The sequence below is a fragment of the Rhineura floridana genome, chromosome 10 (assembly GCF_030035675.1).
Source record: "Rhineura floridana isolate rRhiFlo1 chromosome 10, rRhiFlo1.hap2, whole genome shotgun sequence".
In the NCBI taxonomy this organism is placed as follows: domain Eukaryota; kingdom Metazoa; phylum Chordata; class Lepidosauria; order Squamata; family Rhineuridae; genus Rhineura; species Rhineura floridana.
This window is the reverse complement of record NC_084489.1, coordinates 19340737-19356971: the sequence shown is the minus strand read 5'-3', so window position 1 is coordinate 19356971 and position 16235 is coordinate 19340737. Positions and strand designations below refer to the sequence as shown.

General features: G+C 39.3%; 1 protein-coding gene across 7 annotated transcripts in view; it reads left to right on the top strand.

Moving 5' to 3' along the window:
- TRAK1 (trafficking kinesin protein 1) overlaps positions 1–14285 on the top strand; it is a 131441-nt gene extending 117156 nt beyond the window's left edge. For 2 of the 7 annotated variants that reach the window (XM_061587547.1, XM_061587546.1), the window contains 2 exons: positions 2626–2728; positions 11151–14285. In XM_061587547.1, coding sequence (XP_061443531.1) covers positions 2626–2728; positions 11151–11949 — 902 coding nt within the window. In that variant the 3' untranslated portion in view covers positions 11950–14285. Of the gene's footprint in view, positions 1–2625; positions 2729–4507; positions 4596–11150 lie in introns of all 7 variants that reach the window. The other 5 variants (XM_061587550.1, XM_061587548.1, XM_061587551.1 and 2 more) reach the window with 3 other exon arrangements.
- The last annotated feature ends 1950 nt before the right edge of the window (positions 14286–16235 follow it).

Here is a 16235-nt window from a genome sequence, read left to right as displayed (position 1 = left end):
AATTAAAATTACAGTAAACACAAATTAAAACAAAAATATTAATGCACAATTGAAAATAGCACCATAAAAGCTGTCAGCAGAAATAAAAGACAAAATTGCATAAAAACTAAGGCCATATTAAAAAGCCTGCAAAATTAAGAGATTTTCATCTGATGTTGAAATTATGTCAAAGTAGGTGCCAGATGAGCCTCCCTGGAGAGACCGTTCCACATTTAGGGCACCATTGCCAAGAAGATCCTTCCCTAGTAGCCATTTGCCACACCTTAGATGACAGGGATCCCCAAAACAAGAGCCTCCATCGAAGATCTTGGTGTACAGGCAGTATCCTGATCCCAAGTCATGAAGGGCTTTAAAGGCCAAAACCATCACTTTAAATCAGGTGGGGAAATGAACTGGGAGCCAAAGCTATTGGCAAAGCACAAGTGTAATGTGATTGTAACACCCCATCCAGTTAACAGCCTCGCTGCTATATTTTAGACCCATTGCAGTTTCCAAGCCATCTTCAAAGGCAACCCCACAAATAATGCATTACTGTAGTCTAATCTAGAAACTACCAGGGCATGGATAATTGAGGTCAGGATATATCTGTCCAAATAGGGTCACCCTTGATGCATATTCTGATACATGTAATATAGGGGTATAGTCCCCTGGTATATCATGTAAACTAGTACTCCACATCTAGGTGGAGAGCCCAAAAGATTTGTAGCTTTCCTTAGATTAGCAGTTCCCATCCTGTGGCCCTGTGGATCTTGTTGGACCTCAACTCGTATCATCCCTGACCATTAGTCACGCTGGCTGGAGTTGATGAGGGTTAAACTCCAGCAACATCTGGGGACCCAAGGTTGGGAAAGACCACCTTACATGCATTATTCACAAGGCTGCTATATAACAGGATGTTAAATTCAAACATACTCCTCTGAGAAAAGGATTCCTTTCATCCAGAGAGGCTTTGATCCACCAGAGGTTTCTGCAAATGGAAGGTTGGGGGTGATTTTCTCCCATCTCCCTCTGTAGCTTCGTACATCATTTCCCATATTGTTCCAGAGGGCCCCTAGCCTTATGGAGTAGATTTTTGGAAGGAACCGTTGACCTGAGGATGTCCCATTCTATAAATGGGACTTCACTCATGGAACTCTGGATCCAGCCCAATATTTGTCTAGATCTGATAGCAGAGACCTGTACAGTGCTTTCTTCTGTATCTCTTACTTCTTTGTAGGCTAGACAAAATACAAATGCATGTTTTCATCATGTAACTAAGAACCCATTATATTAAAATGTAAACCAGGGTTAAGAAAATCTTAAGCAGCTTGACATACTTCATGGCCAGCTCCAGTTTGCATTCTACAGATGCACTCTATAGCAATTTATAAACCCAAATTAAGGACGTATTAAGTATATTATAAAAGGATTCTGTGATTTATGGCACCAGCAATTACCTTGTTGCACTATTGTAAAATTATGAACAATATCGTCCCCTTTTGCTTCGTGCGTCAAAATATTTTTATGAATAAATATGACATAAATGCTATCTGGTGCAGCTGCAGATGTTCTGTCTTTGGTTGGGGGGAGGGGAACAGGCAAGGGAATGTCACAGATGGACAGTAGTGGACTCAAAATGGTTACACTGGTCTCTGGGCACAAAAGGAAAAACATGTGTATTGTTATGTACATATCCAAAATTTACTGCTGCATTTCTACTGGGATCCATTACTGAAACAAAAGGTGATGAGATACTTTTGTTTGGATCACTATGGAGGAAGCTGAAATGTATGAGCATTCTGGATTTCAGTTGCCATGAAGGCCTTGTCTACTGACAGGACATGTTTAATTTTCTACCGGTGTTACCTCTTCAAAAACTGCTAATGTAGAAAAGGATAGTAGGACCAGTTCTTAATAAGAAGTGGCATGGTTACCATTCTTTCCATGGCTCCATCCCATGCTACTCTAGTAATGTTAGAACAGCAAAATCAATTGGGAAAAGCTGACAGTGTGATAACTGGTGAAATGCCAGCTTTGGAGGTAACCATATCAATAGCCCCTCCCAAAGGATCTTGCTGTTTTGTTTTCCTCCCAAAGTGAAATGAGAAACAGCTATGTGAGAGGAGCAACCATGCCACTCCTGTAATTTAAGAACTGGCCCTTAAGCACTTTGTTACTTAGGCTTGCGATTAGTGGGATTGGACTTCCTAACCCTTACTGCATCAATGACTGTTTAGAGCCCTGATGATAACCGGACTTGAAGAGCTCTTTCCAGTGATGACAAATTGTCAAACGCTCCTTGTAGATATTGGTATGATGAAGAGGTAGAAAGCAGGACATTTGTTTGTAACAATGCTCACTGGTATGGGGTACTGGCACCTCTGTTTTTGTTCCCCATAGGAGCCATTTTGTGCTGGAACCCATGGCACTTTTATAAATATATGAATATTAGCACCTCATTGTTTACAAAAAAAAAAAAGCACTGGTAGAAAGTAAAGCAATTCAGAAAGTGGGTGCATTTCACCTTCCTTACACAGAGACCATGTGAAGTACTGCATCACTTTTCCATCTGTTTGAGTGCACAGAGTGTTTCTTTTTTCCGTTTTTATTATAAACGCAAAGAATGTTCTATTCTTTTTAATGTAGTACATCATCCTGGGAAGTGCATGTCACAAACCAACTCCACCTTCACCTTCACCACCTGCCGCATTCTACACCCTTCTGATGAGCTCACACGAGTCACTCCAAGGTAAGGGATTCCAGAGAGCAATTGTGCCTAGAAGGCAAGGAGATTTTAGCAGTGATATACTTCACGGTTCGGTACCTTCTAAACAACCCATCAGATCACATCACCAGCTTACCGTACATATATGTAGTGCCTCCAGTGTAATTGCAATTCCTGTTAAGAGTGATTGACGTACAGGGAATGAACACTGGAATTAATGTCACTTCATGACTCAGAACCATTAATAAGGCCAGTGGCTTTACATTTAAAGAAAGATGCAATATAAAGATAATACAATCAAGTATTCAAATAAACATTTGAAAATATTAGTATGTAAATATTAGTATGACAAAACTTGAAGTAATCTAAGAATCTTCAACTGGGGGTGGGGTGGGGGAGATTCCTGAGAGAAAAAAATTAGCCTGGTGTGAAAAGAAATGTGAAAAGTGCTCCAGCTGTTTCTTAAATATAATAGTACATTACAATTCTCTCGGGCTCCTTAAAATAGATGTGCAACTGTGAAATGAGTTGGTGATTTCAAAACTCATACAATAACAGCAAACAGTTGTCCACACAATGATAAAGATTACTGTTTTGTAACAGTTTAAGCAGCAGCTTAGCGTACAAGGTCAAATTAAAGAATTAATAAATTGGTATGTATCTTTCTCTACTTCAAAGTCCATTTTATAATTGAGTTACAGATATGGCCCAGTATTACTGAGAGGGTTCAGGGTAATTTTAATATGTAATTTATGAATTAAAGTAAAAACAAGAAATTTCCATAAACCTACTTGGGAGGTTGTAGTGGAAGTAATCTCTTTACTATGTCTTAATGGCCCTGGCAGTTAATAGTAAAGGTACATTAAGCATTAACTAACTGACATTCAGGGACTTTGAGGACTATTCAAAGGTGTGGGGAAATTCTGGTAATATTTGGAGTTGTCCCCATGTATACTAAGAACTGAAATCCTGAGTTTTGAAGGCTAAGTAGTCCAAATGGGGCTACTGCGACACAAGAGGAAGCATGTTCAAGGAAATTCAGGGTTTGCAGGAGTACAAAATTTTTTTAGAATTAATGCCTAGGGTACAATCCCACCCACCCCCATACAAAACAGCCCAGTGAGGACTGAGTGTGGTTAGTGGCCGCAAAATGCTGAGCATCTGTTGGAGTGGGAGGAGACACAGTAATCAGGCAAGGGGAGAGGAGATGGAATGGAGCATCCTGAAAGAAGAAATAGCTGGCTGGAATACCAAACTGGGAATGCTCAAAACGGCAACATTTTGGGGGGGTTCCACTTGATATGTAAAAAGCTGTGGTCTTTTGAATGTCTTCTTTAGCCTTAACAAAAAAGTTAAAAAATTAATAATCCAGACGATGATGAAATCTGCCACTTAATACTTTCAGAGGCGATCCATTCTAGCAAGCTGGAGGAAATGATGCAAATCCCTCCAATATATATTGTATTTGGTTTCCCATGTTCCTGTTCTCCATCATACTTTTCTTTCTCCAGCCTCATGCAAAAAGTTTTTCCAGTCACTTCACTCAGTGAAGTGCTGGGGGAAAAATAAACAAAATAAGTGGCCAATTTAAGTGTAATTCCTTTCCCAGCCTCACTGGAAGTTTTGGTGGAAATTCCTATCGCTTAAAATGTGAACGTTCTTAATGTGACGTTAATTTCACTGTAAAATGCTAAACTTAGCTTAGGGTTTTGTTACTTCAGCATTCATTGTGGATTCAGAACCAAAGTGTTCAAGGGTTGGAGATGAGGAGCTCCTTAAATTCTGAATGATGCTTCTTCACAGGTCATGTGAGGAAGACGATGAGACTGCTTTATGTCACCTTATGCTGAGAGGAGATATAGGGCACACAATATGACCAGCGTGACAGGGGGTGAGCAGCAATTCCAGCTAACTCTACGCTGGCAGAGTCATACAGAAGGAATGCTAGTGTTTTGTGGTACCAGCTAACTCAAAGACTTCTTACCACTCCCATCCCCCTTTCCATTGTAACCTAACATCCTAACACAAGGTGATATTCTAACCAAAATTCTAAATTGCATATAGTGGAGTGCTGTTTTTAATACTGATTTGCAAGCGCAAGGCTTATGAAGGATTTTTTTGGTCTTTGTTTTCAGGATATATTTTGGATACTCTATCTTCCTCCCTTTAACAAGGCATTGCTTGTTAGTAAAGGAACTATTACCAACTTAAAGAACATCTGGCATCCTCCTCACTCATAGTTTTGTTAGTCAATGTTAGTGTAGGGACACTGTTACAATATTCTGAAATTAGCTTTCATTGTTTATATGACAGCATTGATATATTTGATGCTTTAAAGAGGAATCCAAGCAAAAAAAATGCAGGGCCCAGTTGCAAGGAGTTTACAATCTACATTAGCTCTCAAGGAGTGTAATAACTGAAGGGAGTACAGGAAATATGAAGACTTAGGCCCCTATACTATACATTTTAAACAATATCATACCGCTTTAAACAGTCATAGCTTCTCCCAAAGAATCCTGGGAACTGTAGTTTAAGGGTGCTGAGAGTTGATAGGAGACCCCTGTTCCCCTCACAGAGCTACAATTCCCAGAGTTCCCTGGAAAAAGGGATTGACTGTTAAATCTGTCTCAGCACCCATAACAAACTAATATCAAGATTCTTTGGGGGAAAATGTGACTGTGGTATGATATTGCTTTAAATGTATGGTGCAGATGGGGCCTATGCAAACCTCTACTGGAAAAAAAAAGTGTGTTCACTATAATTAAAAGTAAACCATTCTAAAGCTATAGTGTTTGGTAGGTAATACTCCAGAAGCTGAACACTAGTGAATCTGACATAAATTTCCCCCTTGCACGGGCAACTTGTAAATGGCAAATTTTGGGTATAATAATGTACTCTTAACTGGGAGTTCTTGAAGACTTTGACTGAAGGCCACTGTCGGCAAAGGTTAGAGAGAGTCTTACATGGAAAAAGATAGGCCTCAGTTCAGACACACAGCATCTCTTATGGTGGTATGGTGGTGGTGTTATGAACCAGAGCATCAGTCTGGATTGTTGTTATGTTACCCTCATTTCCATTGTGGTGGCACCACTTTCTGGAGCCGTCATCCTTACAGGTATCATATATAGAAAACCACATGGTTCATACAAGTGGAACCTCCCATGAGCCCAATGGGGTTCCCATATGCTTCAGAGGTAATAAATGATGTGGGAGCTGAGCTGCCACATGTTTCAAAGACCAAGTGCAGAGCTTGGAAGATTACTTTTAAAAAGTAATAAATTACAGTTACAATTGCGTGGCCCCAAAATTAGTAATTACCGTTGCAATTGCTCTGAAAATAACTGATTACTTTACTTTTTCTCAAAAGTAATCACTACAATTACATTTCAGTTTTTTTACAAAACGCCTACAAAGTGCTGGCCTTGGCTGCTGCACATCTAAGTAGCCTAAAACAACATTAAAAATAAATACACATACAGAGGTAGTAGAATAACTCTTTTAATCCATAAGATAGCAATGATGTTCTCTCCGCTGGTAAGGGAGGTGGGGAGGGAGGCAGAGGCCACTACTCAGATCTTTGCACGTCAAACCAAGTGCACCCCACCCCCGCCACTCAGCCAGCAAGTATAATCTCTCTCACTTAACCACCTCCCGGACCCTGCCCTGCTGCCAACTAAGGGACACTCACCCAAGCAAACATTTTCCCCTGAGATGCAAAAAAGTTAAAATACTGCAAATTCAGCACACTAGCCAGAGAGGGTGGTGGAGGCCACTTTGTGTGCCAAGTGCAAACACAGTGTTCTCGTTCTCTCTCTCTCTCTCTCTCTCTCTCTCTCTCACACACACACACACACACACACACACACACGTTATCATCTTTCACCTGCACAGTTCTTTATCTCCATTCTGCTGCTGCCTCCTTCTCCTCCTTTATCCATGTTCTTGCCCTCTGGCTCCTTTTTCCCTCCACTCCATTCTTCGCCACCACCATCCATTTTTTTCAACAACTGTTTTCTCCACTCCACCCCATCTTATTCTCCACCTCCTTCCTCGTTGCCTCCTACACACCCACAGAGCATGAGGGAAGAGCAACGCTGCACAGAAGCCCAGTTTGAGGCACATGGTTTTCATCCACAAACCAGAGGAGCAGATGACTTCCCCTGCTTCCTCCCCCCAAGTATTGCCCAAAACTAATGCTGGAAACATTACAATTACTCCACAAAAGTAATAAAATTACTCCTAGTTCTATTACAATCAAAATTTAAAGGAATTACCTACTTGTTCCTCAAAAAAGTAATGAATTACAAGTAATTTGTTACTTGTAGCAAATTACTTCCAAGCTCTGACCAAGTGTTATAAAAATGAACTCGCTTCCTAAATTAAATTTTATTTTCCATGTTATTCCCAGTATTTAGTTAGCATGTGCATTGTTTGATTAGGAAGATTACTCAACAGATCCATTTGGGGATAGAAAGGGCTAGGGTAAACCCTGCAGCAATTTACAGATGCTGAACAGAAAGGGACGTTTTTATCCCAGACACGATGTTATAGCAGGCATTATTATAATAATAATTGTCAGCTGCCAACTGCTTTTTTTGATCTCATATGGCATCAAATGCCTAAGGAGATTTTGCAAGTCCTATATTTAAAAGAGAATAGGATGAAAATCTCCAGAATTTTTAGTCACTCATTTATGTTCCATTGCTCCCTCTTTTATGAAAGAGCCTGCCAACTATCTTCAAGTGTGGGACTATGTAGAAGCTATAATGGTTCCTTTCCGGTAACTGCTGCTGATCTGGTATTCTTTGTACAGTCACCCATTCTATATATCAACCCAAGCCTAGAACCAATGACTAGGAAAGGGTCTTTTAAGCCTGGACTGAGTGGGAATGGACAAGCTGTTTGCTTGTACTGGAGCTTACTAGCAGATTTTGTTAGACTGGTCTTGTACACTGAATCAAGAGTAGCAAATATAGAAGAAAGTGAATGTTTTGACCTATAAAATCACTACTCTTAGGGCAAAATTATAGTCAGGTGACTGCACATGCATGCACACACACTTACTTGTATTTTTTTTTCATATGAAATACCAAAACCTGGCCACTTTTCCCAATGTTGCACCAATTTTTAATGACATGTAACACTGTTAAGTCTTTCCACTGCATGCTTATTGAAAACAAAACAAAAGTACCTTCATGTTTTGAGGGCACTTAACACAAATGAACGCTGGTTCATTTTTATCTGTCTATGCATATCAAAAATATATTTAACATGTAGCCAAAGGGGAAAATGTTACGTTTTCCATTACCGTTCTTCTGTATGTTTATAATTCAGCAATGACATGAGTTACTTTTTGTGTTGGCTTCCACCACAGTTCCCTTGTGAAACCAGCAGTGTGGAGTTAGCTGGCTGTATCAACAACTGGAATTACAACTATACACCACAAGAGGGTATATGAAGCATTTGCTATGCAGTAGGGAGCTGGCTGTTGTGATTAATGTGCTTTTTCCAAATTTTGTGTACTTTTTGGCTTCTCTTGAGCCAGCTCCTCATTGCTTTTTTTTGTACACATTGTGGTCAGTGCACGCCAGCTTTTTAGTGAATATATGCATAGCTCACTTCATGTTGAAGACTTGTCAGGATACATCATTGCATATAAAATATGGTGACAAGAATACATTCTTAGGCTGTCTTTTCATAAAGTGTCCTTGAACCACCCTATAATTTCAATCATGATCTCATGGTTGCTGGTTCATGGGATTATACCTCAAATAAATGTTATGCTTCTAGTTCCTTCAAAAGCCCATCCACTCCGATCTATATTGTCAGTTGATAGAATTGCAGCGATGTAGCATTTTTTCTATGACTCTGTTAGTCTCTGCCTGCATGCACAGTGCAGTTCCATGCTATTACTGCGAAGACATTTTCATAAGAATGCAGCCCTTTGGTTGCAATCTAAGAAACTACTTTTTCAGTTACAGCTGCCAAGCTTAATTCTGTGGCCTTCATTGAGCTAAGTGTTTCCAAATGAGTGCTAAATCATTTCAGAGCACAGAATACTTGTCATTCAGCTTCCCTGTGTTAGATCCCCATATTTTGACACTTCTGCCATCACCAGGAGAATTGGCTCAGGTAATATTTGCAGCACTTCAGCCCACACAGTTTATTAATCCTGTGTTTTGTTTTTAATATGATAATCTGATATGTATAAGAAAGCCATCCAGTGCCATAAAATACCAAGCATCAGTGAAGTAGATTCTTGAAATAATTTAAGAAGGTGATGTCCACAGATCACTTTATCCTACTAAAAGGAACAATCAGTGCAGATCAACTGCTTAGTCTGCACAAAAACTGGCAAAACTTAAAGCTTAAAGGTCCACTTTTGAGCTCCCACAGGCAGTTTGGTTTTTTAAACTTCAGAGCAACTACTACCCTTCTTGCCTTCAGTCAAATGGGGAAATGTTCATGCAGACACAGCTACTTATGCATACAGACAGTGAATTCTGTGATCCCTGTGGCTATATAATACTTGCTGTCTGAAAATAGTTGTCAGCTTGGCCTGTGTACAGCCTAGTTCACACTAATGTTTCCCCAGATGTATATGTCACTGGAGCTATGTGTGGAAGGGAAACTGCAAGCTGTGTGAGCTAGCCCTGAGACACTCTGCTTATGCTAGTCTTATATCTTCCAAAATGAATTTTCACCAGTATACCTAGTATAAACAATGTGTGCTGTTTTAAAAGAGAGAAAAGATTTATATTGGCTCCAATATGAACCTTGTTGGTCAGTGCAAATATTATTATTTCAGTGACTATATTGTTTTGTAGCAGGTATCCACAGCAGAGAAGTATATAATGGGATTTGTGAACATCTTAATTCATGCTCTGCCACACATTTATTTATTTATTTATTTTTATTGTACTTATATACCACCCCATAGCTGAAGCTCTCTGGGCGGTTTACAGTAACTAAAAACATTAAAACAAATATACAAATTTAAAAACAATTTAAAACACAATTTTAAAATAAAAAAAAATTAAAACACATGCTAAAATTATTTGTTTACTCCTGTCATCACTGTAATCAGAATGTATTGATAGCAGAAAACTCATTTAAAGCTTCTCTTCTAAAAGGAAGAGTCAGCAGTCTAGTAAAAGAAAAACAATTTTCTTAGCCACTGTAACTAGCGGAATTGACCAAGCTTCTAGATAAACTTGCATGCATTTTTAGAGTGCATATTGCCTGTTTTGCATTATTGAATGAGATTGACTTTTGATTGGTATTTGTGACCTGTTGCTCAGGGTTTGCTTGATGGGATTGGAAGATAAAGAGAGTCATCATTCACTCTAACTAATCAGAAATTTATCAGACAGTTGCATGGTATATGTGAGAAGTTGTGAGCTCGAAATTGCCACTAATAATTACCAGCTCTCTTTTGGGTGGATAGGAGTCAGAAATGTAAGCATCAGTTTCTAGCCCTTTTCTCTACACACATACTTTGTTTAATTATGGGGTTTCCTTTTTACTGTGTGTTAAAGGGAAATATGTTGATGAAAGAAATTGATATAACTTGCAAACCCCATCACAGCTGTTGCTACTCCGTTGTGCATGGAAACCAAGGTTGTTGTTTGCAACTAGGAGTTTAAGGTAGCTTTTGTACATGATCATGTTGATTGAAGCCCCCCCCCTCTTTTCCTCAACTGTAATTTTAATGTTACCACCTTACATTAGCTAGAATGTACATTTATTTTAAAATAACTCTGGTCTTCTATATTTCCCACATTTAATAGCATCCAGACTGATGCACAGTAGACTGAAAAGTGATTTTAGACTCATATGTGGATGTGGCCTGGTTGTAGGGTGCTCACATTTAAGAGCCTTTGCTATAAAACAGGGGCATACTCCTTCTCTTTATTTTTTTTATTTAGAAAAATGTATATATGGCTTGATTGCAAAAAGAACCTCTAAAACTCACATTAAAATTGTCAATAAAAAGGAGTTTAGGACAAGTATTCCTTCTTTTTTTTGCAACTAGTGATAAAATGGAAAGCATAACTATTGGAACTTCACTGCACTTATGTCCTATTCGTATACTTACAAACAGCTGCAATCATATTACTAAACTGTTAACTGTTTGTCATAACTCGCAAATGCTTACTCACACACATTTCCTTATTGGCCAAAATAAGCTCGCAGGAGCATGCATGGTCCAGTAAGTAGAAGAATGCACTGCATTCAAAGCGTTCCTGAGAACGGTGGCTGAGAAGCAATTTATCCAGCCTTCCTGGACAAACATGATCTCTAAAGTTTACCTTTATATAATCAGAGGCAAGTGGATTGGTACTAAGTATGTTTTTATATGTGGGTTTTTAAAGGGGAAGTAATTTGAACATAGGGATTTCTGTTGGAGATACTAACTCCGTTTTCTGCCTCCTCCCCCCCCCAGCCTTAATACAGCACCTACTCCAGCTTGTAGCAGTGTTGGCAATTTGAAAGGCACCCCAGTGGCTACCCCGTGCACTCCTCGGCGTCTGAGTCTGGTAGAATCCTTCACTAATCTTCGAGAGTCCACAACTACTATGAGCACATCCTTGGGGCTTGTGTGGTTGCTCAAGGAGCGTGGGATATCAGCAGCAGTATACAACCCACTGAGCTGGGACAGAGCTGGCAGAAGCACCCTCCTGAGCACATATTCTCCCAAAATGGCTGCCATTCCTTCTACTCCTCCAAACTCACCTATGCAGACACCTTCTTCTTCCCCGCCATCTTTTGAGTTCAAATGCACGAGTCCCCCTTATGACAACTTCCTAGCTTCCAAACCTGCCAGTTCCATTCTGAAGGAGGTGAGGAACAAAAAGAACATCAGGAACAGCGAGAGTCAAACTGATGTGTCCGTCTCCAACCTTAACCTAGTGGACAAAATAAAAAAGTTTGGAATTGCCAAAGTAGTGAGCTCGGGGCAAACACAAGTTCCTACATTAACTGATGAACAAGGACTTCTTCTCCCTGGGGCACCAAGGCCAATGAAGGCCTTTGTTTCTGGGAGCCTGGTGCCAGAAAGCCTACCCTTGGGTTGTCCTGCTGGAACAAGTGCTATTGGGGGCATTCAGTTGAACAGTGGCATTAGAAGGAATCGAAGCTTCCCGACAATGGTGGGTTCCAGCATGCAGATGAAAGGTCCATCATCTTTAACACCTGGCATCCTAATGGGAGCAAAGCTTCCCAAACAAACTAGCTTACAGTGAATGACTTAATATGTGGCTGAATTTCTCAAAGAGATACCAAGGACCCTCCTTCAGACATTTTTTAAAGATTTTTTCTTCCATTTACTGTTGAGTTTGACAAATCAACTTTGTGCCTAATGGGAAAAAAGAGTGTAAACTTTGTACAGGATGTAAATATGTACTAGATGTATTATAAGTGAATCATGACACTGTTTTGACAATTTAACATGCTAACTTTTTGAAAAAGGTGTTTTTGTGTTTCTTTGCACTGAAAAAAAGCAATCCTTAGATTAAAAAAAATGAATTCTCTAGTTAGCTTAGCTTGACATTGGAAATAGCCTTATCTAGCAAAGGTTACTGATCATGCTATCAGAATTGTGGAATATCAGCGCACATCATAACTCCTATAAATGCAAGAAGTCTTTGTAGTTCAGGAATTGTTCATCAAAGCAAGTAGCTTAGCAGTCTGACCATCTTATTTTGCCTTTATGGAGGAGAGGTAAATATCCTTGCTCGTGGCTCATATGCCTAACTGATTTAAAGGACTTTTTTTCCTTACACAATAAACTTGAAGTAATAATGTGTTGAAAGTGACTGCTAAATCTGCTACATGCCTGGAAGAAAACACACCTCTGCTGCTGTTCTTTCTAACATATTCATGTTCTATGTTAATTTTATTTTCAATGCTGCACTGGAGTGTGGAAGAGAAAATGCTTTAAATAGTATTTTGTTGCAGACACTGAAAATACCCACTCGCTTTCATGAGGAACCAAAGTCACTGAAAGAGTTGATTGTAGGTATGTTTAAAAAATTTAAACAAATGTAGTACGGTGTTGCCAAAATGTGTCTTTAGAGAATAATTAAAAAAAAATTAGCAAGAGTGGTACAAGTGAAGGAGAAATATTTTCATCTGTTTTCCACCTCTTCTGTCTAGATTTTGAGGTATTAAAATGACCCAGTGGATCATTTTGTAAACAGGGTTAGAACATTGCTAATTTAAGTGAAGTTATAATTGTCTTTCACATATCTGTTTCCTTCATATCCAGATGATACAGCTGCTAGCTAGCTGTTACTAGCAAATAGTTTTACTTCATCTGCCCTTATACCTTTTGGAAATCCTCAGTATTTTGACTTTTCTTTCCCCAGAGATAATGGGCTTTTTTGGATGTAACAATAATTTATGGTTTAGCATTATATGTTTTTTAGAAATGATTCATTTAAACAAGCCAGGATCAAACTCTGGTTTATGATCCTGACTTGTTCAACTAACCATAGTTATACATTAACTTAGAGTCCCACACGCGCGCACACTTCAGACATTGCAGGGAGCTCTAGTTAGTTTAAAAGTGGAAGCAGATGCTTGTGACCTTCGGGTTGTATCAGAGGAGCAGAGGTGAGGTGGAAGTTCCCTAGCCTAAGGTTTATAGCTGTAACGCTAAATCACAGTTTAACATTGCATCCAAAATAGTCCAATGTGTAGAAATATGAAATAACATCTCAAAGGAACTGAGAACAAATGAGGAGCACAATGCACCAATAAGTTCTTCTGCCAAGCCCCAATGAAATGAATGTGGGCTGTGCCAGCATCTTCTTGAACAACTTCCATTCATTTCAGTGGGGTGTATTCACAAGAACTTCCTGATGCTTTGTGCCCCAGGTCAAGATTATTTTTGAGTTTTCATTTTGAAGCAATTGGCATGCATGGTTGTGTGGATGGCTGTTCTTCTTGATTAATTTAAAAAACCCACTTTATTTTTTTTATGCCAGTACTGCACTACATGTAAATTGCTGTGCATTGCCCTTGTGCCAGACTGTTACTAAATCATTAGCACTGATAATTATTTGTATTGGTAGACTGGTGTTGTTGTTGTTGTTGTTTATGAATGACAGATGAGCCGGGTATCTTTACATGAATTAGCTATCTGCAATACCGCCATGAATACTGGGAATGTTAGAGGAGAGCAAGAGAGGTGGTAAGCACGTACACACGCTGTTGCATGTGTTTCCAGATTTCTATTTATTCTACAAACATTTTAGCACATTATCATTGCCTCTACTTGCTGTTTGTACGTGTGCACTTAATTGCAATTTGCAAGTACCTACATCTTTTTATCCGAATGTATCTTAAGACAACCAATAAATTTAACAATTTTGAATAGTTAAAAAAAATCACGAATGTATGAGGACCGTTTCGTGTACCAAGAGACCATGATATCATTTGTGGAATAAAAAGGTAAAAATCAAATGATTAAATTGAAAGTAGTATTATTTACTCTCTTTAAATAATAGAAGATGTCTAACCACGGGAAAATCAGATCACAAGGCAATGCAAAATAACATTAATATTTTCTTCACAAATGAATATCCGTAAACCAATAAAGGTTTTGTTGTGGATTATTTCTATTTTCTGGGTTTTTTTTATATTTTCTGCATTTGTTTCCAAGTTCATAAGAGTTTCCGTCATCCAAGACCTGTTACTTCAGTTGTCAAATGAAATGTAAGATTCCAAATAATTTTTGATCTGGGAACCAGAGCAGAATGCAATGACTTGCCACCTGGTGAGGGAAGCTTGCTGGAAGCACATTATACCAGTTATCCTATTTTATTACTGGCTTTCTATGGTTCCCGGAGCTCAATTCCAGAAGCAGGTTTTGACTTATTGCCTAGCAATGAAATAAATACCTTTCACATTTCTTTTTTAAAAAACCAGTCCCAATAAAGGGATACTTGAAAATTCATCTTAAAATGTTTTGCTGATTATACTGTATATCCTGTCCTTATGTGGGGCTTCTTGTCTCCTAGCCAAGGAACTGATCAGATCCATACCTGCATAGCTTCAACAATACTGCAGCATCAGATATTTCCAGACTGTTTTGTTTTACAGCGCAATCCTAAATATGTCTACTCAGAAGTAAGTTGTATTGAATTTAGTAGGGCTTACTCCCAGATAAGTGGGATTAAGATTGTAGCCCTTAATTAGTGTTTAAGGGGGAGAGCACAAGAAAGCAGGCGCACATTCACGCCATACATTTAAAGCAGTCCTGCAATACTTTAGTAGTCATGGCTTCACCCAAAGAATCTTGAGAACTAGTTTGTAAAGGGTGCTGAGAGTTGTTAAGACACCCCTCACAGAACTAAAATTCCCCCAGCACCCTTAATAAACTACCATTCCCGGGATTCTTTGGGGGAAGCCATGACTGTTAAAGTGGTATAAGAGTGTTTTAAATGTATGCATCATAGAATAGAATCATAGAGTAGTAGAGTGGAAGGGGCCTATAAGGCCATCGAGTAACCCCCTGCTCAAGGTAGGAATCCAACTCAAAGCATACTTGACAAATGGCTGCCCAACTGCCTTTTGAATGCCTTCAGGGTTGGAGAGCCCACCACCTCCCTAGATAATTGATTTCATTGTTGTCCCACTCCAACTGGAAGTTTTTCCTTATGTTTAGCCAAAATCTGGCTTCTTGTAAATTGAGCCCATTATTCTATGTCCTGCACTCTGGGATGATTGAGAAGAGATCCTGGCCCTCCTCTGTGTGACCACCTTTCAAGTACTTGAAGAGTGCTATCATATCTGCCTTCAGTCTTCTCAAGGATAAACATGCCCAATTATTTCAGTCTCTCCTCATAGGGCTTTGTTTCCAGTCCCCTGATCATTCTTGTTACCCTCCTTGAACCTGTTCCAGTTTGTCTGCATCTTTCTTAAAGTGTGGTGTCCAGAACTGGACACAGTACTCAAGATGAGGCCTAACTAGTGCCGAATAGAGGGGAACTAATACAGCCTAAAATAGAATTTGTCTATTTTTGCAGCCACATCACACTGTTTGCTCATACTCAGCTTTGTGATCAACAACAATTCCAAGATCCTTCTTGCACATAGTATTGTTGAGCCAAGTATTCCACATCTTAAAGCTGTGCATTTGGTTTCTTTTTCCTAGATGTAAAACTTTGCACTTATCCTTGTTAAATTTCCTTCTGTTGTTTTCAGCCCAATGCTCCAGCCTATCAAGATCCCTTTGAATTTTGTTTCTGTCTTCCACGGTATTAGCTGTGCCCCTCAATTCTGTATCATCTGCAGATTTGTACCTCCTCATCCAAGTTGTTAATAAAAATGTTGAAGAGCACTGGGCCCAGGACCGAGCCCTGTGGTACCCCACTCGTTACTTCTGCCCAGTTTCAGAAGGAACCATTGATAAGCACTCTGAATACGATTCTGGAGCCAACTGTGGATCCACCTGATAGTTGTTCCATCTAACCCACTAGCAAGCTTGCTAATCAGAATATCATGGGGTACTTTTTGTCAAAAG